At 33.8% G+C, this 27,039-nt stretch overlaps 2 protein-coding genes across 2 annotated transcripts; one reads left to right on the top strand and one right to left on the bottom strand.

Moving 5' to 3' along the window:
* The first annotated feature begins 9,255 nt into the window (after nucleotides 1–9,255).
* LOC123680999 (homeobox protein Nkx-2.5-like) lies at nucleotides 9,256–12,244 on the top strand. The gene is made up of 3 exons (XM_045619152.1): nucleotides 9,256–9,383; nucleotides 10,131–10,635; nucleotides 11,408–12,244. Exons 2-3 carry the CDS (start codon nucleotides 10,287–10,289, stop codon nucleotides 11,875–11,877), a joined length of 819 nt encoding a protein of 272 aa, XP_045475108.1. The 5' UTR covers nucleotides 9,256–9,383; nucleotides 10,131–10,286; the 3' UTR covers nucleotides 11,878–12,244.
* A 5,339-nt stretch (nucleotides 12,245–17,583) lies between these two features.
* On the bottom strand, nucleotides 17,584–24,907 carry LOC123680997 (homeobox protein zampogna-like). The gene is made up of 3 exons (XM_045619151.1): nucleotides 24,254–24,907; nucleotides 19,748–19,971; nucleotides 17,584–18,035 (listed from the first exon to the last, which is right to left on the bottom strand). Exons 1-3 carry the CDS (start codon nucleotides 24,405–24,407, stop codon nucleotides 17,643–17,645), a joined length of 771 nt encoding a protein of 256 aa, XP_045475107.1. The 5' UTR covers nucleotides 24,408–24,907; the 3' UTR covers nucleotides 17,584–17,642.
* Between the last annotated feature and the right edge of the window lie 2,132 nt (nucleotides 24,908–27,039).

The raw sequence follows: 27,039 nt of genomic DNA, 5'->3' as shown, positions 1-27,039 counted from the left end.
TCTGCCCATCTAGATCAGTCAACCATGTTCAAATTTTTGGAATTTACAATCTAAAAAATGAAGAAAGCACTAGCGTAAAGCCAGCAGCTTTTGAGCGATCGATCATTCGTACGCAAATAGCGCCCTTGAAAACCACACAACTGTACCTAGGTTTCTGTTGTATCTAATAGACGTTATTGGCGCATTAATCATAAATGCTCAGAAGATCCTGACTTCAGTACTTGCCTCATTTCTTTCCTATACTCTGCTATAAATTTCTATGGTTCTGACGATGCGATCAGCACTCAAAATTGCTACTCGCAAAATACTATCTGATCTGTTGTTCTCACTGAAATATTAGTTTTTTTTTCGATATTCTGCCTGAATTATTTTTTGTTCTGATGACGCTATCAACAAGAACATATGCCCAGCCTAAAATTAGAAAATTATAGACATTTAGACGAAATTAAAGAGAAAACAGTTCTAGAAACGAGCGTTCAAAATAAAATTGATAATATCAGGTACCTATAAATCAAAGAAAAAATCCCTTTTGAGCGCTCTTTAACCGAATGGACCGCTTTATCATAATGATTTAATTCTATGGACAAATTCCAGATAATAATAATACTTCGACCACGCATTGACATTGTTTAAATGCAGAAATTCATTACAATTCTTGAAATAACTATAAACAATAAAAAAAATTAAAAATTATGAAATAAGGGTTGCTTATTGTTATTTTATAAAATCTAACAAGCTGAACGACCATGGTTTACCCCCCTTCTACTTTAGATCCTGGGTACGCCCTTGGATCTCACACATACGTGCCAAACAAACGCAGTGGAACATATCGAGATCTTTTCAAATATACCCTTTTTTCTTAATTTCAAAATGGAACCTCTCATTGTAAAATCCTTTACTCAATTGCTACACACCCTGTATAGTATAACACAGTTTTCAACCATAGAAATTTCGGTGAAACCTAATGGATAGATCAGACTAGAAGTCTCAAAGAATATTCGAGGTGAATTTCCCTGAAAAACAGAGGTGTTCGTGAATCATTGAATAATATTATCCCGTTCTAAATTCTCTGATTCACCGTCGGTTGTTTTGAGGGAACTCTCTGCGTTGGCGCCATGCCCCCTGCGATACATCGGAGGTCTAGCTCTCTTACATGAAACAGATGACCCATGCCAATCCAGGATTTAAAATACAACACATTTCTTTATGTACGTATTTTCTTTGTGGAGGTGGCCATGCACATATAGCAAATGTCTGTCTGATGAATAAGTCTAGGATTACTTTGATATACGGTGGAATTCAATCGTGGTTTTCTTCGTCGTAGTTGAGACCAGGTTGGGAAAACGATGGAAAAACAATCAAGCGTATTCATTAGGTACTTAGTTGTGAGTTATTTTTCCTAATCAGGCATTCAAAAAGCGTTATTTTCATACTTCAGCGCAAAAAGTTGATATTTACTCGATTATTATCTGGAATTTGTCCATAGAATTAAATCATTATGATAGAGCGGTCCATTCGGTGAAAGAGCGCTCAAAAGGGTTTTTTCTTTGATTTATAGGTACCTGGTATTATCAATTTTATTTTGAACGCTCGTTTCTAGAACTGTTTTCTCTTTAATTTCCTCAAAATGTCTATAATTTTCTAATTTTAGGCTGGGCATATGTTCTTGTTGATAGCGTCATCAGAACAAAAAATAATTCAGGCAGAACATCGAAAAAAAACTAATATTTCAGTGCGAACAACAGATCAGATAGTATTTTGCGAGTAACAATTTTGAGTGCAGATCGCATCGTCAGAACCACAGAAAATTTATAGCAGAGTATAGGAAAGAAATGAGGCAAGCACTGAAGTCAGGATCTTTTGAGCATTTATAATTTATGCGCCAATAACGTCTTTTAGAAACAACATAAACCTAGGTACAGTTGTGTGGTTTTCAAGGGCGCAATTAGCGTACGAATGATCGATCGCTCAAAAGGTCTTGGTTTTACGCTAGTGCTTTCTTCATTTTTTAGATTGTGAATTCCAAAGATTCCTACGTGGTTGACTAAACTAGATGGGCAGAGGCGCCGTGGCTTAGTTGGTGTATCGTTCATATTTAGTGACGGCCTTCTTTTATTTGTCCATTGTAAAAAGATGACAAGCTGCTCAGATAGCGAGTTCTTCAAAATGAAACCTCTTATTGGAAAACTCTGTATGAAAATACCTACTTAGGTCCTTTTTCCGAAAAAAAACCCTTGAGACCCCAGAGTAATAAACATAGATAGAGGGAGCATATGTCATTTTCAGTAAGCAAATTTTGTCGCCAACATGAACTATCAAATTTGACATAAAGCGTGCGGAAACATATCAGTGATACGATAATTCACACAAAACGCGAGTTTCTCCACAAAGAACGCACTTCTTACATACCATAGAGAATCAACGTTTCATACTAATATTGAAATAAATATCTAAATATATCAGGAATTCAAAAAACAAACTTCAAGCGCGCCAAACGACGTGAAACAACCGATGACACTAGGAGAGCAAAAGTTGCCAAACCTTGGATTTCAGCAGGTAGATACAGAAAATAATAAATATTCTGCTTATTATAAATTCGACAATTAGTAGAAATATCGGATTCCTAATATTCAAATTTGCATATTCAATCGGGAATCACTCAAATAAATATATTTCATTCAATATAATATACATTGATAACGATATAGTGAAAATGTGAATTTGAAAATATATCACAATCCGACAACGTAATCTAACCATTTTGGGGACATGTAAAAATTGCGTTACTCCCTCTATATGTATATGTTTATTACTCTAGGCTTGAGACCTACCTGAAATTTTGGTAAGTTCATAGTTGTAACTATAAAATAAACGATTCGATTGTCAAGGAAATTATTTCATAGCCAATGAGATTGTAATCCAAAATCGTTAGTTACTTGAAAAATTTCTGATATTGTCAACGTTTGAAGGATTATGGTTTCGTTGGACAATTCTACAACACATCAGGCAATTGGGAAATTCATTTCTAGAGACCTTCGTCTTAATTTATCGGTAATAAAAATTGTTAAATAATGGTCCTAAAATTTTTCTTGACTAATTTCTTGAAAATAATTGAAGTTGACCAATTATATAAAATTGTTAAAAAAAAAGTGCAGCAATACGTTTTATCGCAGATTTCGGTTTGTGACTTCCTCGCATTTACCGTTATCTTCCAGGCAACAGGACGTCAAGCGTCCTTTCCCATGGTGGCGCCTATCCCATATAGGCGCAGAGTCCACACATGAACATGGGCCTTCTTCGGCGACAGCACCACATAAGTTTCAACACATGACGAGGCTACAAGAGATCGATAGTGTCATAATTTGGCAGATAATTGGTTGGGTGCCGTCTTGGCTAGACGAAAAGTCGTATAGAGATAACTAATTGGCCACTTTTCAAATTTGTCACTTTGACACCGTTTTTTCACCTCAAAAGCTGAAAGCCCCGACGCTAAATGCGAGACACGTGATGATGATCCGCAGTAAAATCTGTATAAAAATCAATTTATTCTTTTTTTGATGGTTTCTAGAAATATTTTGGGATGTGGTATGGAAATTCATGCATGATGTTCCTAAATTAGAGGTACAAAGGAAAATCAGAGATTCCTTCGATCATTTTAAGAAAAGAAGTCCTATAAACATTGCCCTACCAACGCTTTGTTTTCGAGATACAAGGTGTTTCTTGTAGACCTACTTTTTTGTGATGATTATACTAGTTCATAGATTAGATTAGATTGGCTAAAAAGTACCAAAACTCATTATTAATTTATGCATATCCATGCCAAATTAAAGTTAAATTTTTCGTGAAGGGAAGGTGCTACTAAACAAAAACTTAAAAAAAAAATCAAACTTTAACACCCTGTATGTCGAAAACGAATCATTCATGGGTCTATTTATGAAGGACTTTCTTTTAATCATCTTAAATTGGAAGTTCCGATAAAAATGAATAAATATAAAAAAAGTCCTATAAACATGAGCTCGCGAATGATTCGTTTTCGAGATACAGGGTGTTTCTTTTTGTCCCACTTCTCAAAGTGCCTTCCCTTCACAAGATATTCATTCAAAATTTGACATAGATCATTCAAGTTAAAGTTTTCATCATGTGATATGGTAATTTTGAATACAAATCTATACAGTGATATTTTTTCTGGAACAGTGCCCGCTTCTTTCCTCCAGACCTTTTTTTTTCTGGGACACTGGTAGTTCAGATAAATATTAAAAGAATCTTTGGTCTATTACTACACTTCTTGGTTTCTTGTAGTTTTATCGTATCAGCTACCGATTACGAGAAGAAAATTTAATAACATTCTCAGAAAAATCTAATTATTACACACTATGTCCGTAAAGAATGGAACAAATTCATTTTTAGCTGAACAGACCATTTTAAGAAATAATCCTGAAACATGTCGATTTTTTATTTTAATTTACCGTATTTTAAAATAATAATCTAATATACAGGGTGAATTACTTTCTAGTAATGACGTCACCGTCATTTTTTTCAAATGGAACACCCCCATTTTGTCTCAATTTTCCGATTAATCTAGCTGAGCTGATTACAAAAATGTATCACATGTTGATTCCAATTGGTACAGGGTGGACAAAAATACAATAGTTTTGTGTGTGCTCATAAAGTAACGCGTAACATTCTTTATTAGTTAAATAAACAATATAATCAAAAATACTTATTGTCTAGCGGCAATTGGTTTGAATGTAACATCCTATAGTTTGTTACATTTTTAGATAAATAAAACATGTTTGGTACTTGTGGTCTAGCAGACCGAATATGAAAGAAATTATTTCTTATTTTATACATTTTTATTAATTTAGAAATGTAAAAAACTACAGGGAGTTTCATTCAAACCAATTGCCGCTAGACAATAAGTATTTTTGATAATCTTGTTGATTCAACTAATAAAGAATGTAACGGGTTACTTTATGAGCACACACAAAACTATTGTAATTTTGTCCACTCTGTACCAATTGGAATTAACATGTGATACATTTTTGGAATCAGCTCAGCTAGAGTAATCGGAAAATTGAGACAAAAAGGGGGTGTTCCATTCAAAAAAATGACGGTGACGTCATTGCTCGAAAGTAATTCACCCTGTATATTAAATTATTATTTTAAAATACGGTAAATTAAAATAAAAAATCGACGTGTTTCAGGATTATTTCTCAAAATGGTCTGTTTAGCTAAAAATGAATTTGTTGCATACTTTACGGACACAGTGTATAGATCCAGTTAGAAAGAAAACTGTATTGAATGAATTAATTATAAGTTCTGGTTCTTATTTACTAAATCTGTAACGAAGATTAATAAAGATTCGATAAACTGATATAATCATCAAAAAAGTGGGACAATAAGAAAAACCCTGAATCTAGAAAACAAAGCATTTACTGGTCCATGTTTAAAGTAGTTTTTTCCCAAAATTACCCAAAGAATCTCTCATTTACCTTTGTACTTCCATTTTAGAACATCCTGTATAGGTATTGAAGAATCTTCCAACAAAAAAAAAACCTTCAAGCCCATCTAAGAGCTGGCGCTTAAACAGTAAAACAAGATTATTACTAGTAGAATAAGATAAAAACAATCATTTGAGATGTTCCCGGTGCGTCCCAACAAAAGTCATATCTGGTCCAAAACGTGTCGCAGGAACGTACAAGATAATTTCTAATCGGTTAATTGATCGAATGGTGCCATGCTCTTTAATGAAGCCGCTCACCTAAACAAATCGAAGCTCACTGCCATAATATCCATCCTCGTATCGATATAATCCATCAGGATTTTTATCTGGAACAGCATCCACTTACGGAGCTGTACGGAGATCTTCCCACGGGCGGAGAGCGAGTTATTTATTAGGGAACGCTTCTTGGATATGGGAATATTGGGTGCATTGGTGCTTTGGATGGATTTCTTGCATGCTTGGTTGTGTTTTAGAGAGTGGTTTTGAGCATTGTCTTCGATTTATTTGTTACAATATTTGAATTTACATCATATGAGAGAAATTTTGATGTGAAGTCGGGAGATTTTGCGTATTTTTTTTTTAAATTACGTAGATTTTAGCTTGGTAGTATACATGGTTGTGAAATATACTTCCTCTAATTCTGTGGTTATTCCGTTCATTCTTCCACATCTTGTAGAACAAAATCGTGCGAGAATATATCAGAAACGCACAGTTTTCATGGTTATATTTTATTATTCTATGTTGGTACTCCGAACTTTCCGCTACGGCTTTATCTGTCAATTCATCAATTTGCCTTAAAGAAATCAGTTCTGCCAACCAACATTTTTCAATGCAAAAATCACTAAATTATATTTATGGAAATATTTCATTAATTTCAATAGAAATGCAATGAATTAGAGAAAATAATGTATAATACTCGTACAGAAGGCTCATTCTACCACTCGTTCATTCCAAAACTCGCCACTTCGTGGCTCGTTTTTGAACTCGTGGAAGAATATCAATGCCTTCTGCACTTGTTTTATAATAGTTATTTATAATACAAGTGCAGAAGGCATTGATATTCTTCCACGAGTTCAAAATTCAAAAACGCGCCACGAAGTGGCGAGTTTTGGAATGAACGAGTGGTAGAATGAGCCTTCTGTACGAGTACTATACATTATTTTCTCTAATTCATTGCATTTTCATTGAAATTAATGAAATATTTCCATAAATATAATTTAGTGATTTTTGCATTGAAAAATGTTGGTTGGCAGAACTGATTTCTTTAAGGCAAATTGATGAATTGACAGATAAAGCCGTAGCGGAAAGTTCGGAGTACCAACATAGAATAATAAAATATAACCATGAAAACTGTGCGTTTCTGATATATTCTCGCACGATTTTGTTCTACAAGATGTGGAAGAATGAACGGAATAACCACAGAATTGGAGAAATAACTATTATTGATGAACTACTCAAAAAATTCCTGTCAAATTTGACGGACAGGAGTCTGAGATATCGAAATTTTACAAAAAATTCAGTTCCTGTAACCATCCGACTGATTTTATCAATTAACGAATTTAACCTTGTTCCTACCCTGAAGATTTCAAGTATAGGGTGTCCCAAATTCGATATTTACCATAATAATAAGATTATGAGAAATCAAATTATAGATGGGATGGCCTATTAGACGTTTATGGAAAACTAATTAAAATTTTGAGTTGAAAATTTGCATAATAGGATTTGAGACAATGATCTTTCTTCCTAAAATATTTTCAGATCTCTACAACTCCCGATTATACCGGATACAGACTACTACTTCGTTATTTCAAATGGCACACCCAGTATATTATTGCATCATTAGATAGCTTTTTTGATGACAATTTCGGCAATATGCCATACCCTGGGTAAAAACACAACGGTTCATGAGTTATGGTGGATTTATGCACCGTACCTAAGAACTAAGGACTAAGAACTAAGAACTAAACCTTAGAATTCAGTGGCGTTTATGCACTCTCTTGTTAGTTCTTAGTTAAGGCATGCGCACGTACTCGAACTACTTTCTATTTGTTTTATACTTTGATGTTTGACATTGATATTTACTATTGTAAAAAAATTAAATTCAATTTTTTCAAATACACCTAATACTTTTCATCGATAAACACGAATAAAGAACATAAAATTATAGAAACTGGTACTCGTTAATATTGAAATTGTATGCGGTGCACGCGCACTTTTTACCTGAGCCCTTAGTTCTTAGTTAACAGTTGGCCTGCTAGTGTTAGTTCTGATGGTGGATTTATGCATCAGTCCTAAGAACTAAGACTAAACCTAAGACCTAAGACCTAAAAATTGAACGCTAACAAATCAATGAGGGCGTTTATGCACGTTTCCTAAGAACTAAGAACTAACGCTAGCAGGCCAACTGTTAACTAAGAACTAAGGGCTCAAGTAAAATATAGAAGTGCACGTGCGCCGCATAGAATTTCAATATTAACGAGTACCAGTTTCTATCATTTTATGTTCTTTATTCGTGTTTATCGATGAAAAGTATTAGGTGTATTTGAAAAAATCAAATTTAATTTTTTCACAATAAATATCAACGTAAAACATCAAAGTATAGAACAAATAGAAAGGAGTTCGAGCACGTGCGCATGCCTTAACTAAGAACTAACAAGAGAGTGCATAAACGCCACTGAATTCTTAGGTTTAGTTCTTAGTTCAAGTTCTTAGTCCTTAGTTCTTAGGTACGGTGCATAAATCCACCATTAGTTCTTAGGAAACGTGCATAAACGCCCAAATTGATTTGTTAGCGTTCAATTCTTAGTTCTAAGTTCTTAGGTTTAGTCTTAGTTCTTAGGTACGGTGCATAAATCCACCATTAATGGGATTCTTATAAAAAATATGATGGCGATGAGGACTCACATTTTTTGAATATTTCGAATTTCAAATTAGAACGTATATTTTTTTATCATTTTAGTCGATTCTATATACAAAAATAGTGGAAGTTACTTGAACAAACCCTATACCTAAAATGAATAGTTATCGAGGAAGAACCTTAAATGAGGAAAAACCGCAATTCCTCACTGTTTAACCTTGGGAAAACACAAAAAGAAACTAAAATTCGAAGTTTGGATAACTAAATTTTACATTTCATGAATTATAATAAATTTTTCGTTGAGATTGTTCAGAAATCCATAATCCAATACAATTTTCAATTATGAATAACTCATTACAATTCTTGAAATGTCAAATTTAGTTATGGGAACATCGAATTTTAGTTTCTTTCTGTGTTTTCCGGAAATCACAGACTATACTCCACACAGTTATAAATTGCGGTATTTTCTCCTTTAAAGTTCTTCCTCGATAACTCTTGAAATATTCATTTTAGGTATAGGGTTAGCTTAAGTAACTCCCACAATTTTTGTACGTAGAATCGACTGAAATAATAAGAAATATAGGTTCTAATTTGAAAATCTTGAGTTTTCATGAATGTTAGTTGTCCAAGTTCATGATCTTCTTATAAACACCCTGGACAACGAGCAATTCAGAAAATATTTTTAGTTTCACATATCTTAGTAGCGTAGAATTTTTTTCTTTCACAGTCAGTTTTTAAGGAAAACCTAAACACTCCATATCAAAGTATTTTCGAACAAAAGTTATATGTCAAACTGTAATTATTTTTTTTTTCCTTTTTTTTTCAGTTTTTCATCACACCTGAAGTTTGATATTCATAATATTCACTTACACCCTGTATATTTTTTTAATATCTATAGGTATTTATGTATGTTGAAAGCAGATGAACTATAGCCATATGAAGGAGATGAAATGAGGCTCAAACACAAACTCCACGAAAGATGGAAATATATACCGATAAAAAGAATTTCGATCATTCTTTCAGGTGAGATTTTTAATTGAACGCAAATCTATTCAAGTAGTCATGCGATATTTCTTGAAAAATGAATTAATAACTAAACGACTCAGTTTTCTGTTATAAACGTGATCTTCGAGAGCTTCCAAGGAAAATTGAAAGGAAATAATCAACCCCAAATTATAATAACAATAACTCTCATCATTCCTCTTCAACTGATATAGCTAATTTTTGAAAACAACAAACATTTTTCACGTGAAATACCCAAGGTTTTAACTGAATTGTCAAATATTTTATTTCATCGAGATCATTTAGGTATGTCAATTAAATTTTATAGATTTGGATGATATAGGTACTTTGAGGTTCAAATTTTCGAAAGAAAAAGTTGTATGCCTCTGGGATTACAATCGTCATTAAATTTTGTCGTTGATCTCAAACCATCAGAGTAATAGGCTCGAAAACCATTGGGCAGATTCTGACAATTAATGAAATTAAATAACTCTAAAAGTTCCAACGCTTTGTGTATCAATTCGTCTTAAAATTGCAGTATTCTCGATCAACAAAAAATTGTCAATTATCTACATTACCTACTTTCAAAGATAAAGAACACCCTATATATGATCTAAATCCCTAAATTCCGCACAGCATCGATTCCACACATCCATGTCATCTCTCATTATTTAATAGCATTACAAACAGGAATCAATCAACCCATTGCATTAACCTATCAAAGCCCAAACCAAATATTTGTACACTCTCCATTTCTATTGGCAACAGGCGTGGTTTAGATGACGTCACGTGGCACAAGAATCACGGCCCAGAGCAATTAATGGATGTGGTCAGATGCCGACAGAGTGGCTGAGAAACAGATCTGCAGGGTTCAGCTTGGGGTGTCTCGATTGCTCTCACTGTTGAGGTGGTGTCGCTCTTAAGATGTTGGAGGATTTCAGTTTGACAGCCGGTGACAGTTATCAGGGTTGTGATACCACGCAGTTCTCAAGCTATTCCACGCCGTTTTCGGTCAAAGACATTCTGAACATGAACATGACGCAAGAAGATGGGTACTGCTACCCTGTGGACACGGTGGTCAAGAAAGAGGTGGACACTTACGCGTGGACAGAGGAGGGTTGGTTCAATGGTGGTCAGTTTATGCCAAATTACGGTGGATACGCGAGTTCTAATACAGGGTGTTCGGGTGGTAAGATCCAGGATTGCTACGGTAGGCAGAATGACTTGTCGGCGATTGCTAAGATGGGTGAATTTGCTAGGAGTGTTAGTCCAAGTAAGTCAAACAATTAATTCATTTCAATTCAATTTCATTTTGTTCGACTATTAGGTATAAGATCAAACTATATTTTATTGAACGAAAATCAGATTATGTTCTTTTAAGTTTTCCCAAAATGTCATTAACCTCAAATAAGTTTTGCCACATTTAAGATACCTAAATATCAAATGATTCAATCTCCTTTTTCCTATTTTGAATTTTTTTCCCTTTGGCAGAAATTATTTTTTTATGATTGTTAAACTGAAACAGAAGTATACAATGAAATTCAATGAAAAAGTTCATTGTATTGATGAATCCAGTCATCATTTTTCAACCATTGAACAGAAAGAAACATTAATACAATCATGAATTATTTTCATCAAAAAACAACTATCATTAAATCAAAGAAATGTTCATGATAACAATGTATTACTGTTCATTGAAATTGTCAATTGTCAATGTAAGATTTTATACATCTATAATGAACAAAGTTCTTCTATCCAATGAATATTTGTTCGAAACAACGAATAACACTCAACATCCTATTGAATTCATCAATATAAAGAAATTTTTCATTGTATTTAGGTGCACTTTTGGTTCAATGAATGTTTTTCCTACATTCATTCCAATATTTGTAAAAACAAATTGTCGTGGAACTGTGATCAATCAGTCAGATCTCCTTTTACAACCTCTAATAAAACTTCACATATGTAGATAAAGACATATCCCCTTAATTTTTCAAAATAGGTTCATTTTATTCCATCACTAATCTGTCTGTTTTTTCTTTCAGAACAAGAACAAGTAACCAGCTCCAAAACCGAACTTCGTAAAGCCTGTAGACAGAGAGTTAAGAGAAAACCAAGAGTGCTCTTCTCCCAATACCAAGTACAGGAGCTAGAACAAAAATTCAAACAGCAGAAATACCTTTCTGCGCCAGAACGAGAACAAATGGCCCAAGGACTGAACCTTACGCCAACCCAGGTGAAAATTTGGTTTCAAAACAGGAGGTACAAGAGCAAAAGAGGACATTTGGAACAACAACAGCAACAAGGAGATGAGAGGAAAACCAAATCTCTAGCTGAATATTTGGAAACGCAGAATTTTTGTGGGGAAATGCAACCGCACCACAGTATGGCAACACCGTATAATTATACTAATCATCCTGTACATTTTCCACATGACTTTAATGCAGCAGATATCAGATATAATAATTTCCCTTCGGCTATGGATAAAATGAATTTTTATTATAGTAATTCATAGCTTGCTTATTATTTGAAATTTATACCCTTCAAAGAATTTGAGGAAAGTAAGTTTTTAATTTGAACCTACATACTGGCTGGATTCTAAGAATTAAGTCAATGTTCTGCTTTTGATACAGATTTTTGTCGTTATCAGAATCAATTAATATAAACGTAATTTTATTATCGTGATGTATTAGATGAATTCATGCCTGAAAATATAGTTTTATATTGTACATATCTATTCTCCTTTTTTTGTCCATTATCAATGTATAGGAATCATTTCTCTAATTACCTAACTATTTTTACAACTATTTTTGTACCAAATTTTATTTGTTTTCTCTTGTACATAACTTTTAGATATATTGTTGATTAAATATTGAACTCTTACATATTGTCTTTTCTTTTTCAACATACTTCATACATTCTGTTTTTTCAAAAGGAAATTCGATTTATGCATAGGGAAATTAAAATAAAACAAAAATTGAACAAAAACATTCCTCGTAATTAGTAGAGGCGTTTATAAATTCTGCAATTAGATTGATCAATTAAATTATAATAATTCATCCAAAGACTGCTATATTTAATAATTTATCATTGAAAATATAGGACCAAAAATGAAAAATCTACCACAAAAACAAAATTTACATAATGACAGTCCAGAAGAAAAACAATCGAACCTCGTGTTTCATTATTCCAAGATAAGAAAACAGGGGGGAAATATTAATTTATACTCCTCTCATGATTAATTAAAAGGTAATGAGTAATAATCTACGGATGTAGATAAAGGGTTATCTTGAACGCTACCAGAGCTTTTAGGTTAAAAGGTGATCTGCTGCCAAGTACTTGAGAATTTGCCTGTGGATGCTGCACAGGAGCATTAAGAAAAACTTGATAACTCCTCTATTTATATGAGAGAGCATAAATTTCGTTGATGGTGATTCACCAGTCACCTCAGTATATAAGAAATAGTCTGACTATTTGAAATTGGAATGAGTAGACGTTCATTCATTCATTAATTATTATCACCATTCAATTATATTTATGAATTCAATTATAGAATATCATTTTTCATTGAAAAGAGAAGTGGAAAATATAGATAGTCAACGTAAGAAGAAATCTCATTGTAAGCTATCAGTCGTGAGATCAGTTCATTATTTTAGAACTTATTATGTGAAAACTGAAATTTTCAAAAAACTTTTGATCCTGAGATGTTAATATTTCGGTGAGGCCAGGAACGAACATCAAATTTTTGTATGTTATGGACAACCTTCAAATCTACAAAAAAGTGTTTTTATTTGAGGGGTCTGTGACCTATAGCTTGGGAGGTATAACTTTTCTTGTAGTGGTCTAATATTTACCTCGTTTTTCAATTTTCGAGTTCAATATACCTATCGAAAACTACAAGGGTTACGAAAAAAAGTCGAACGGTATTGAATTAGTTCAATTTACCTAAAAAAAATTTCCATTGATTCCATCCATTTCGATAGGATAGTATTTCGTGGTGGAATGGGATACGAACTTGAAATTTCAGTATGTTATAGATAAATTTTTTATCTACAAAAATTTTTATTTGAAGGGTCTGTGATCTATAGGTGTGGAAATATAACTGTTCTTAGATCTCGATCTATAAGCTTTTTTGCTCTTTTTTTCCAATTTTCGATTTCTAAATATGGAAAATTATGGGGGCCAAAAAATGGTAAAAGGCGTTAGAATTTACCGTCTCGAAACATCCAGTTTACTACATCAGCACTATATTATAATTATATAGTTAGCACGGTAAACTTATGAACTCGATGATTTACTCTAGGTCATCGAAGTGAACCATGCAGAAAACCTCAATGATCACTGTATACAACAGATCCCTATATATATCTGCAAGAAAGGAAAGAAAACATATTTTCTTCTTCAAATTTTCAGCTATGAGCCGCAAGGTGGCGTATTAGAAATTTGAAGTAACTTAGTTGTCTGTGAGGAATCTACCCATTTTAATCTAGTGGCTCTTAGCAACAATAGATGTCTCTTTAAATTCGATTGTGTCTCCACCTATCGTGTAAAAACCGAACTTTCACTATTGGTAGTTCAATCTGTTGTACCTAGATGGCGCTGCTCAACCAAATGTGTGAGGACAAGAGTGTGAGATGATCACCTTCTAGGGTTCCTAAGTCCCTGTTACTCAGGTCAGCCATTTTATATGAGATTGAAAGTTTGGTTCCTGGAATTATTCTAAATTTTTCTCATATGTCATATGTGTGTCATGTGTGTGAGTATCGTACAATATTTGGATATGTGGGAGGATGGTAATTTCGATATCGTTTAACAATAAGGAAATTCTTAGCACCTCAATCCTGATTTCAGGGTACCTCCTCACAGTCATATACTCCTGTTGATTTAGGTGATTTCATGTAACCCTTTCGGATGGTGTCACTACGTTTTTTCTACAAAGCTCTCTTCCTCTCTCTCTTTCTCTTCTCTCTCTATCTCTCTGTTCACCAATAGATTGAATTAGTCTATAAATACTTTGTCCCCATTATCTATCTATCTATCTTAAATTTCTCTCAAGCTTATAGAGAAATTACTATTTAATAATATGCCTACAATCTTTTTGAGAAAAAAAAATTACGAAATCAAAAATGTATTCAAAAGTGCACTTCCTCACTGTTCTTTGGATTATTGGAAATTTGATTGATTGATTAGTTTACATGATTTTATCTGAGCAGCAATATATTTTAATCTCCAGACCTCATATAACTAACACTAGTTTTGTCTAAAATAAGTCAAAATAATCATATAGAAGATGAAATTATTCTCTTACCAAGAATAACCTCTCAAATATTTCTCTTTCACTTGTTTTGTTTGTTCAGTATGAAAAGCTATTAGGGGTCATATTTCTGGAGACGTTGAATGGTAAACAAATCAATCCAACGAAAGTTGAAAGCTTGGTTTACCGATCAAAGAGACCCTATATTTATGTACTGACTTATGGCAAAAGCCCATCATTTCCAATACTTTCAGACAGTGGTAACATGAGTAGGCCACTGAAATCTTTCCAGAGGCGATTGCTAGCAGGAATTATAATGGTAGTTCATCCGGCAGGAGTATGTTTTATCAAATAACTCTAACCTCATTGATTTGTGATGACCTAAGAGTAATGAACGTAGATAGAGGGAGCATATGTCATTTTCAGTAAGCAAATTTTGTCCCCAACATCAACTATCAAATTTGACATGAAGCGCGCGGAATTAAAAACATATCAGTGATACGATATTTCACTCAATTTGCGAGTTTCTCCACAAAGAACGCATTTCCTATGTCCCATAGTGAATCAACGTTTCATATCAACTCAAATTATATTGAGATGAATACCTAAATATACCAGAAATTCAGAAAACAAACTTCAAGCGCGCCAAACGACGTGATACAACCGATGACACTAGGAAAGCAAAATTTGCCAAACCTTGGATTTCAGCTGGTAGATACAGAAAATAAGAAATATTCTGCTTATTATAAATTCGACAATTGGGAAAAATATCGGATTCCAAATATTCAAATTTGCTTACTTAATCGGGAATGACTCAAATAAATATATTTCATTCAATATAATATACAATCATAACGATAGATAAAATAAAATTGTGGATATGAAAATATATCACAATCCGACAACGTAATCTAACAATGTTGGAGACATGTAAAAATTGCGTATACTCCCTTTATCTATGTTGCAAATGACATATGTTCCCTCTGTCTATATTTATTACTCTGAGGCTCGATCAATTCATTTCTGTGTACAATTTCAGTTCATTTTTGACACTTCCACAGATTTCAAACTACAATCAACGAGTTGATCGGTCAATCGAAGTTTTATGAAACCTGTTTAACCTTTTCTGAAGATTTAGGCATGGTAAACCTTCCTGCCATTCTGACATACTGCCTAATTTTTACTTGACCAAAATTCGTGATATTTAATTACATTCTCAATGAAATTTTCTCGTATTATACAGTTCATTTAGTTCATTGCTTAAATAAAAAAGAAAGACTTCTCAGAAAACACAGTGTTTCTTCCTCATCCATCATAAATCCCGAAAACCTACCAGCGTAAACAAAACTTGGATGAAATTAAAATTGCTATAGATAAGCCATTAATTTTACACATCCTCGAATTCTTTCAGCTACGGTTTATTTAAGTTTTATATACCTACGTTAGTAATGAGTCTATCAATAAATATTTATATGACAGATCTTCCTTCAAGTGTTACGCACATGGAAACACTCATAGAATGTGAATATAAACAATATGAAATTGCTGACATAGACATGGCTTGGATGAGAACAGACTTGGAATATATTGAGTTACTTCGAAATAAGAGTTTCAACCCTGCTTTTTAATAGATACCACCCAAGTTTGAGATCTGTGGGTGTATCTTATTTCAGGAAAAGGTCCACAGAATATCTTGATCCTCCTAGATTCGAAATGTTTAGAATTTGAAGAAAATCAGTTATTATCCCGCTTTGATACATCTAGCTCAAGAATCCAATCCATGAATGTTGAAGACCAAAAATGTTAATTTTTTTTTTGGGCGCTGTCCAAGGGCTGTACCTCTTTTTTTTTCTTGAGGGGGTAATCGAAAAAAATTGTATTGACGACATTGTTTACTCACATCTATAATGTGAGAAAAACAGGTTTGATAACGGAGTTTGAACCAAATTACTCGAAATAATTCGTTTTATCACCAATTCGATTTTTCTTAACTTATACTGGGTATTCCTGAATTGGAGTTATGAAGGAAAATGAGAGATTCCTTGAATAATTTTAAAAATAAAATGGCCCATGTTTGTTTTCGAGATACAGGCTGTTTCTTGTAGTCCTACTTTTTTGTGATGATTAACCTGTTTATCGAATCTTTATTAAAGAGTTGGTCAATAAGTACCAAAACTTATTTTGATTAATTTATCACAGCTACCTAAATGGATCTATAATAATTTGGATTTTTCTGAGAATTACTATAGAGAGCTGTTTGAATTTTTTTCTCGAAATCGATTGCAGATACCACAAAACTACAACAAACTAAAAAATGTAATACTGAACCAGAGTTTCTCTTTTAATTTTTCTAAACTAAAATTGGTTAAAAAAAAAAAATATTCTGGAGGAAAGAAGTGGGCACCCTTCCATTTTATGTAGAAATTTTATATTTTTTTTTAAATCTTGGGGGCTAATTACCCCCAGTAACCCTGCTCCATTTCTACGCCCTTGAGCTCAAGAATCTTATCCATGAATGTTAAAAACCAAAAATGTTTACCTTTATTTTTTTTAGGGAGATGTCTCCCAAATGAAATGACAATTTTTCTTTTTAACGTTTTATTGCTACATTCAGTGCAATTTAAGAAATTCTGGTGATTTTTTTCTAATTATTTTACATTTCATGAAGGAAATTCATTTTGAATGGTGGGTAAAAACTACTTACCAATAAATATATTAACATTGTTTCTGGACCTTCAATACATCTTGTAAATCCTATATACATCTTCAATTATATACAATAATACTAATAATATATTACAGGAAAACAATAAGAAAACAACAACTATGTCTGCTGACTCAATCTTTCTTCACCTAGTTACTTGATTATTGCAACTAAGCACTACACTGGACAAAAAGTAATACAATATATACAAGGTGAGTCTTGAACTTGTACATACATTAAATTTATTTTTGTACAGTGTAGTGGAATATATTCAAAAATTCTATGATGGACGGTGTTCTTCTTTTTCATTCATGAATACCACTCAGTTCTGTGGTTGATCCTCGTCTGTTTGAGCTATGGTGACGTTTCCCAATAAAGACGGATGGTAATAGTTAAAATAGGGAAACAATGACACAGAATTTGAATACTGTTGACACAGATTCAACATGGATTCTTGCAGACTCTTTGGATTGTACTTTTGCGTCAGATTTTTGTTCATCTGTTCGTATACGTAGAATTCGTTCTTGGTTTGATCGGGGTGGTAGGGTTTTTGGTAGATTGGAGATTTCTGATGTTGTAGGAATATTGGTATGTCGTCTTTTACTAAGACTTTAACTGCTACTTTTCTAGCGTTGTGGCCCAGCATGTTGGATTCCTGGAGTTGCAGCTGCTTTCTTTTCGTCTTGTAGCGCCTGTTTTGGTACCAGATTTTCACCTGGAAATTAAGATATGATTGAAACACTTGAAAAGGGGACACTGCAGAAAAAAAAGTTGGAAAGTTTAATGAAACATGATGTTTTTTCTTTATTGAAGTCATGCGTTATTCAATATAGAACTCAACTCAATAATTCCTGGGATCAACCAGTAAAAAAACAATTTTTCTTGAAGTTTGAACATATTCGTCGTCAAAAATCTTTAAAAAAAAATTACGTCAAAATTTGTTAGTGGATGTATAATGTAAGGCAAGGTGCACAATATATATTGTGCACCTTGTAGAGCGAGGTGTATATAAGGTCTGATGATGTTTCGCCCCTCATCTAATCTAAGGCAAGGTAACTAATTTTTCAATAATAAAAATTGTGATATAAAAAAAAGGATTTTTGAGAAAAATCATCAACGATAGAAATGGATATCAGCCAAATAATTGACATGGCTACGGTTGCAGCACCATATCCACAGCGACACACACAGTTTCGATTCTTCACATCACTAAGTTATTCTACCAGCTCAAATGTTTTTACTATAGCTTAGGGATTCACGGCTTGGCTTGATTTCTAAGCTATTTGGCTTGAGCTTGACTTGATTTCAAGTCAAGCTCAAGTCAAGTAGTATAGTTTTTCAATCTCAAGTCAAGTCAAGTATTTATTTATCAAGTATTTGTATCCTTCAAAGCTACTTGATTTTTAGAAATTTTATTGTATGGTGTCACATAAATAAAAAATGATGGAATGAGAAGGAACTTTGCAAAAAACACTTTCATTTATCAAACTTGTATGAAATAACAGAAAATATCAACTTTTTTGAAATAAAAACATAAATTGGATCACTGTAAATCATGACAAAATAAAAAAAATGAAAAATATTCTCAATATTGAGAAACCTTCAGGCTTTGTTTGATTTCATAATTTTCCATCCAGGATCTAAGACACATGAGGCATCTTATAGATTTGTCGCCTAACTTATTTCGGGTTTTTCTAACTGTAAGAGCAGCTCTGGAAAATTGTTTTTCAACAGGAGCTGAAGATGCTGTGGTTGATAAAAAATCCTTGACCATTTTGGTCAAGTTTGGAAAGCTATCTCTGAAACTACCAAAATCTACCAATACATTTCATAGAAATGTGAGAAAACTACTAATAAAGTCACACTGGCGAATGCTTCAGTCTCTCGGCGCTCGAGAAATCCCCTTATTTAGTCTAAGCGCGCACGAGATCGCAGAACTATATACCGTGCGACGCGTGCATATCAAGCTCAAGTAATATCAAGTAGCTTGATAACAAGTCAAGCAATAAATATCTAAAATCAAGTCAAGCCAAGCTCAAGTATGTAATTTTTCACGAGCTTGATTTTCAAGTCAAGTAGTTGGTTAAAATGTCAAGCTACTTGGCTTGATGAATTCCTACTATGGCCGGCCAAGAAGATGCTTCACGACTGCACAAAAGGGCTTTAGTCCAGTGAACTGTTCACCTTCTTTCTAGTGAATTTTAATAATTTCAGTGCATTGTGGAAGCGTGTATCGTACCATTTTCAGTAATGGCGAAGTTTCAACTTGACAGATATCAAAAGATGTCAGCTTAAAAGTGACAGCTGTCCAGAAAGCGGCCTTTCAAAATGAAACCTCTTATTGGAAAACCATCTATATACCAATATTGTTGCCAAAATGAGATACAATGCTTAGTAGATGAATACCTAAATGACCAATTTTTTTACCTGTGTTTCTGTGAGTTTGAGGGCCTGTGCCAGGTCCGCTCTTTCGGGACCGCTGAGATACCGCTGCTGGCTAAAGCGACGTTCCAATTCGAAGACCTGGGCGTGGGTGAAAGCGGCCCGTGAGCGCTTTTTCCGATTCAATTGGGTCGGCTCTCTCCCGCTCTCTTCCGATTGGTGGCAGGCGACGTACTCTGAAGATAGCCGGGTGTCCTGCGTCAGCGAATCTGCAACGAAACGTCGGCGGTTTAGGTTTTGCCGAAAAAAAGGTGGATTTGTGCTTTATGTAATGAGGGGAAAATGTAACTGGGATTTCGAGGAATTTGGTTTTTGTTAAGGATTATGAGGAAAAGTGAAAAACGAAGTTATATACGGTGACATCTCTCACCCCCTTGAGGTGCAACTGGATGCGTTAAACATCATTCTTTCCTGCTATCTTTTCTATATATGTAATAGGTTATAGGGGAAAAATTTCTCTCAATCACTTTTTAACAGTATATCTATTTCAATCAATTGCAAAAACCTATCCGAATTATTGATGAACAATTTAGTTTTTCTCATTATTTAACAGTATGTGAAAAAAAGGTGAAGAACAGCGCGAATATTGCTAATTTTTTGCAGTTCTGGCATAATTTTTATGACAAAAACGTGACAAAGCTTTTCGGCCGTTCTATAATCGGCTTTTCATTTGGATTGTCGCCTACAACTTCAGTTGGAATTTTTCGGTTTCAAGAAGGTTGATAATAATTTAATTCAGTTCCAATGGCGAGTTACGATTGACGACCTTGAAACCTTGAAAGATGCCTTAAGAAGTTGAAAGTGAAAAGTCATATCTAATTCCGATTTTAGCACAACTGAAAAACCAGGAATTTTCTGAATTTCTGCAAAAATTCAGCCGTGACATCATTCTGAAATATAAAGAATATGAAATCGCGCAGAAATTGGACTGATAGCAAGTTTCACAAAACTTTCCTAGATAATAATAGTTATTTTCCTAACAAGCGTGGAAAATGATACTTTTCCGCAAGAGACTGCAGCTGTCGAGTGCCGAAAAGGCATTTTCCACATGAGTTAAAGCAGTGTGCAAAATGGGTGCCGTGCGAGCTCACAATCGATCAAAAGCAACAACGTGTTAATGATTCTGAGCAGTGTTTAAAGCTGTTTAAGTGCAATAAACCTCAATTTTTGCGTCGATATGTGACAATGGATGCAACATGGCTCCATCATTTTACTCCGGAGTCCAATCGACAGTCAGATGAGTGGACTGCACATGATGAACCGAATCCAAAGCGAGGAAAAACACAACACTCAGCTGGCAAGGTTATGCAGTTTTCTGGGATGCGCAAGGTATAATATTCATTGATTATGTCCAAATGGGCCAGACCATCAACAATGATTATAGCGTTATTGGATCGTTCAAAGGATGTAATCGTTAAAAAACGGCCTCATTTGAGAAAAAAATGCGCCGTGTCACAAATCAATGAAAACAATTGCAAAATTGCATGAATTGGGCTTCGAATTGCTTCTGCATCCACCGTATTCGCCAGATCTGGTCCCCAGCGACTTTTTTCTATTCTTAGACCTCAAAAGAATGCTCGCCGGAAAGAAATTTAGCGCCAATGAAAAAGTAATCGCCGAAACTGAGGCCTATTTTGAAGCGAAAGACAAATCGTACTCGAAAAGTTCGCTATAATCGCTGTATCGCCCTCGAAGGCAACTATGAATAATAAAATCGAATTTTGTCAAAAAAAAAATGTGTTTTACTATGGTAGAGTTTTCAATCGGCCTGTTACTAAAGCTTATAATTAATTTATTAATCACAACTTGCTAACTGGATCTTTATAATGAATCGGATTTTCCTGAGGATTATTAGAGAATTGTTTTCTCGAAATTGGTAGTTATTACGATAAAACTACAAGAAACCAAAAAGTGTGCTAACTACTGGACCAAATTTTCTTTTTATATTAATTTTCTTCCATTCCAGTGTTAGATAAAAAAGTTGTAGAGGAGAGAAGCGAGTACTGTTCCAGAAAAAATACCACCCTGCTGTAGATTTGCATTCATTCAGAATTGGCATATCTATCACATAATAATAACTTCAAATTGGAATATCAAATTCAAGTTAATAATCTTGTGAAGGGAAGGTGCTTTGAGAAGAATCAAACTTTAACACCGTGTATCTCGAAAAGATAATGTTTGCGGGCCCATGTTTATAGGACTTTTTTTCTTAAAATGACATGAGGAATCTTTCATTTTCATTTGAACCTTCAATTTTAGGAACACCCTGTATAAATAATTGCGTCTTTGTATGCAGAGAATTCTCGGAATGAAAATGTCAAACCCTGACACGACAAAAACCGCCCCATATAGACACCTTCCGAACCGCGACATCGTCGTCGGATGGTACAGGGTGGTATCTGCTCTTTGACCCTTTTAGGCTAAAAGCTTTTCGCACTTTGGTTACGTGTTCTTCAATTTGGGTAATTGGCGGTTGAATAACGCTCGCCAAGAATAGACAAAAACGTCTAGGAACGGACGTCGGCCACGCTGTTCGCTCATTCGAAACGCATTAAGGGCGCCTTTTGACTTTCGAAGGGCGAATTCTCGACGAAAAAGTCGATTAAATTAAAGGCTTTAGGTGGTAGTGATTGGTTTTGGTTGGATGGTTGCGGTATATGGGAAGTTTTGTATATGATTAGATTGCAGGGTTGATTCTGAATAACCTGCGATGTTATGTATATGACGGATCATAGAGTAATAAACATAGATAGAGGGAGTATACGCAATTTTACATGTCCCCAACATGGTTAGATTACGTTGACGGATTGTGATATATTTTCAAATACACAATTTTACTATATCGTTATGAATTTATATTATTTTGAATGAAATATATTCATTTGAATGATTCCCGAATAAATATGCAAATTTCAATATTTGGAATCCGATGTTTTTCCTAATTGTCGAATTCATAATAAGCAGAATATTCATTATTTTCTGTATCTACTTGCTGAAATTCGAGGTTTGCCAATTTTTGCTCTCCTAGTGCCATCGGTTGTTTCACTTCTTTTGACACGCTTGAAGTTTGTTTTCTGAATTTCTGATATATTGGGGTACTTATTTCAATATACTTTGAGTTAATAAGAAACGTTGCTTCACTATGGGACATAAGAAGTGCGTTCTTTGTGGAGAAACTCGCGAATTGAGTGAAATATCGTATCACTGATATGTTTTCATTTCCGCGCGCTTCATGTCAAATTTGATAGTTCATGTTGGGGACAAAATTTGCTTACTGAAAATGACATATGCTCCCTCTCTATTTGTCTATATAATATATGACGATATTCTTGATAATTTGTTGAACAGGGACACAGGGTATAGAACAAGTGATCAAACTGGTAGCAGTCTTAAAAAGCTGATTATTAGCCAATCGACTCCTACATTTAATATATCTACTTATAAATATTATCAACATATGGAATGCGTAAATCAATACAAATTCATTTGTAGATAATTGTTAGATGTTGTGTGTCTCGTTAGTACCAATATAAAATTCAAATGCAATTATAAAAAAAATCATACTAGAGATTGATTCCACACTTCGTGAATTCATATCAATATAGGTAGGTGATGGATATTAATATCAATGTCCAACCACTAAAAATTCAAGTAGAATATCGAAAATGAAATTAAAAAACCCCTAATGTGAAGCCAGAGAAGCTTTGGAGTGCTGATTCATTCATGCGCCAATTACTCTCCTAGAGACCACAAGTACCTATACAGTTCTGTGGTCATCAAGGGCGTAGGTATTTGGCGCATTAATGAACGACCGTTCAAAAGATCCTGACTTCTCGTCAGTGCTCTACCAATTTTTCTCATCATTGACATGTCGTACAGCATCAGAAAATTGTCTAAAATATGGGCTATCCAACGCTTTGTTTTAGAGATACAGGGTGTCTAAGTTTGATATTTTTTCATGATAAATTTCAAACAATTCTCTAGTTATCCTTAGGAAAATCCAAATCATTATAAAGATCCAGTTATAGTAAGCTGTGATGAATAGGTAAATTAATTATAAATTCTGGCACTTATTTAACCAAGATTAATTGAGATTCGATTAACTGGTAGATTCATCACAAAAATGTTGTACTACAAGGAACAGCCTGTATCTCTAAAACAAAGCGTTTGCAGGCCCATGTTTACAGATTTTTTTTCAAGAATCTCTGATTTTCCTTTGTACCTTCAATTATAGGGAACAACCTATATAATGCCAAATATCGAAAGAGTAAAAATTTTACGCATGTATTTATTATTGTTATATCGACACCTATCTACGTTTTTTCTTTACTGCAAGAAGAAAGATTAATTGGGTGATGGTAATAAAAAAATCACATTAACACCAATTTGAAATAGCGCTCAAGAGAAATAGACTTCATGCCAAAGTTTTTCCATAATCTATATTCACAATTACAAGCACTGAAAATTAAAAAATAATCAACCGAAACTCACCTCTACACCTCTCTTGAGACCTGGTCATATCCAAAGCCGTCTCTTGGACCTCACAAGAATTGTCCCTACTCAAAATATCGTTTATAGAGAAAGGCGTAACACTGGTAACCTTTTCCTTCTCGATCTTGAGGTGTTCCTCCGAGCCCATCGCCATAGAGCACCTTCGAAAACTGCACCGGATAATCCCAACAAAAAAAAATTTTTCTCAATTTTTTTTTTCTCTACCGCAAAACCTCAGCTAATTTTTCAAACGCGCGAACGTCTCACCCTTATCTGCTCTTGCCTCTTTCGGAGCGTGTACCGAACTGACATATTTCATCCAAATTGCTCTTGACATCGCTGATCTGTTTCTAATACGGTACACGAGGTTCCTATCCAGCTCTCTCTGCCGGCTATCTCCGCCTCTGTCTTTCCCAGGGGGTGGGACCTTAAAGCTTATATATTGTTTAATCGTTAAATGTTGTTTTTGATGGCTTTTCACGCACTGCACAGATAGATTTAGTCATTGTATATTTTCGTTGGTTAATCCACACACTGCATATTGATGTTAATTTGGTGATTGAAAAGTTTGGTATTCGGGCATGTCTGCCAACAGAAATACGCAATAAAATTACTCGAAAATACTACTTCGGTAGAGAGAGTAGGTTTGGGAGTGAAGCCTTTTCGCTTACGAAAGAGTTTGTAACGTCGCGTCGGTCGTTTGAGTTGGCTAACTTACAGCAGGTTGAAATTTATGGCGAATTTCCTAATCAGAAAAATATAATTGAGAGAGAAATTTCCTTTTTTACATAAGGAAAGATATAACAACAGAAAAAGCAATTCAAAACAATCAATTTCTGGCGTAGGGACGAAAAAGTATTGAAGGTAATAGGATATACAAAGGATTTTTTACAAACTGTAGGCTACATGAACTTTATTTCTTATTACAGGTTATTTATTTTATTACAGGTTAATGACACCAAAAATCTGTCGTTTTTCAATGTTTCTGAATCGACGAATGATCTATTCTTTCTTTTAGCGAGACGAAGAAAGGATTTTTTTGGCTTTTTTATTATTATTTATGAAAAATCAAGAGACAATGCTTACCGAAATGAAAAATGAAATTTTTTATGAGATACCTACATATCATTTTCTTCGATGAACTTTTTTTTGCATAACAAGTAAAACTCTTAACTTTATATTTCCGTCATCTTCCATTTCATGAAAAATGTAAAATTCGAACAGAAAAAAATTAAATCAAGTAAGTAGACTTCATACGAATATAGGAATGCTGTAATTTTTGAGGTCATTAAACTGAAAAAATTTTTCATTGAGTATAAAGAAAAATATGAACAATTTTCATTCATAGGAAAATCACTAAAGAAGTACGGAAAATTGAAAGTATCCACTTTAACTATTATACTTTGATGATTACCTGATATTCAATAGCCAAAAAATATGCTTTAGGATCTCCATGAACCTAGAATTTCTCTGAAAATCCAACTGATGCTATATACTGTCTGTTATAATGATCAGAACCAAAAAAAAAAAAAAACGGTAGAAAATTAGGGCCTCAGTCCTCAACTAGTTGATGATGACAATGTAGTTAGTTCTCTACAAGGGTAAGTGGGAATTTGACAAATGTCTCAATTTAGGGTCGCTCAAATTTACCTGTGGCGTCGAACATTATAAAGCAATTTGCACCAAATTATCAAATTATAGACAGATTTGTTCGAACACTTCCGAAAACCAACTCCTGGAATCTGTATCCGATATGGTACTTAGTCAAGAGATCATCTGACAGATGACCTAACAGGTTAATGGTCCAGTAGCAAGATTTGTGGGAAGATAAAAATTTTATTCTTCAACCGGCAGATATTATTATTGCCCTGTCTTTTTTTGTTTCAATGGCATAATTCATTTCATTCAAATGACAAGATCATATATATCGGGTGTCCCAAGGTGAGTGGCCTATTAGATTATTATGGAAACTATTGATGGTAAAGATTTCAAATTTTGTGTATAGATATTTGGCCATGTAAGGTACATTTTTAAAATAATTTCACATTTCCAGTGTTGCCGGATGTACGACAATTTGGCAACAACTTTGTTATTTTGAATAGGACATCCGGTATTTCTATTTTTTTTATGATACTCCATAAAATATTGAATGTATTCACTCTTACTTGTCCATCCCTATCTTCAACGGTTTTTGAGTTATTAATTATTTTTCGAAATTTTTGATCAAATTGGCGTATTACGAAAATGACTCTAGTTTGTTCAATATTTGAGATTTAAGTCAGAAATTTTGCAAGTCGTTAGATATTGATCTGATCTGTGTCACTGCTCTTGAATTATGGTTGTCAATAATACAGGACGGACCAAAAAAAATCATCATTTGCCAAGTTACAAAATTGTAAAAAAGTCTATTTTTTCAAATTAGACACCTAGTATATTTTTCAATTTTTGGAATCAGTACAACACACTCTACAATTTTTCTATTCACGTCCCTATACCTATCTCAACTGGATTCCGAGTTATATGCGTTATATGTGTATATCTTTCTTGAGCCATTATTTATAGTAAAACCTCGGAACAAAACACCTGTTAGGCAATTATTGTTTATTTTGACATTTATGGATTGAACTGATTCATTGATATATCGATCTATGAACCACATCGAGAACATAACAATACAAAAGATATTAACACTTATTGAATCAATGTGAAATCTAATAAACGCATATAACTCGGAATCCAGTTGAGATAGGTATAGGGACGTGAATAGAAAAATTGTAGAGTGTGTT

The sequence above is a fragment of the Harmonia axyridis genome, chromosome 5, assembly GCF_914767665.1.
Source record: "Harmonia axyridis chromosome 5, icHarAxyr1.1, whole genome shotgun sequence".
Lineage (NCBI taxonomy): Eukaryota > Metazoa > Arthropoda > Insecta > Coleoptera > Coccinellidae > Harmonia > Harmonia axyridis.
This window is presented reverse-complemented; position numbering and strand designations above follow the sequence as displayed.

Bases quoted from the DNA above. Each gene is read 5' to 3' on its own strand.
- LOC123680999 (XM_045619152.1), top strand. From the start codon at position 10,287: ATGTTGGAGGATTTCAGTTTGACAGCCGGTGACAGTTATCAGGGTTGT. The intron at 10,636-11,407 runs GTAAGTCAAACA...TTTTTCTTTCAG, and splicing joins TGCTAGGAGTGTTAGTCCAA to AACAAGAACAAGTAACCAGC.
- LOC123680997 (XM_045619151.1), bottom strand. From the start codon at position 24,407: ATGGCGATGGGCTCGGAGGAACACCTCAAGATCGAGAAGGAAAAGGTT. The intron at 19,972-24,253 runs GTGAGTTTCGGT...GTTTCGTTGCAG, and splicing joins GTCTCAAGAGAGGTGTAGAG to ATTCGCTGACGCAGGACACC. The intron at 18,036-19,747 runs GTAAAAAAATTG...CTTAATTTCCAG, and splicing joins TCAAACTCACAGAAACACAG to GTGAAAATCTGGTACCAAAA.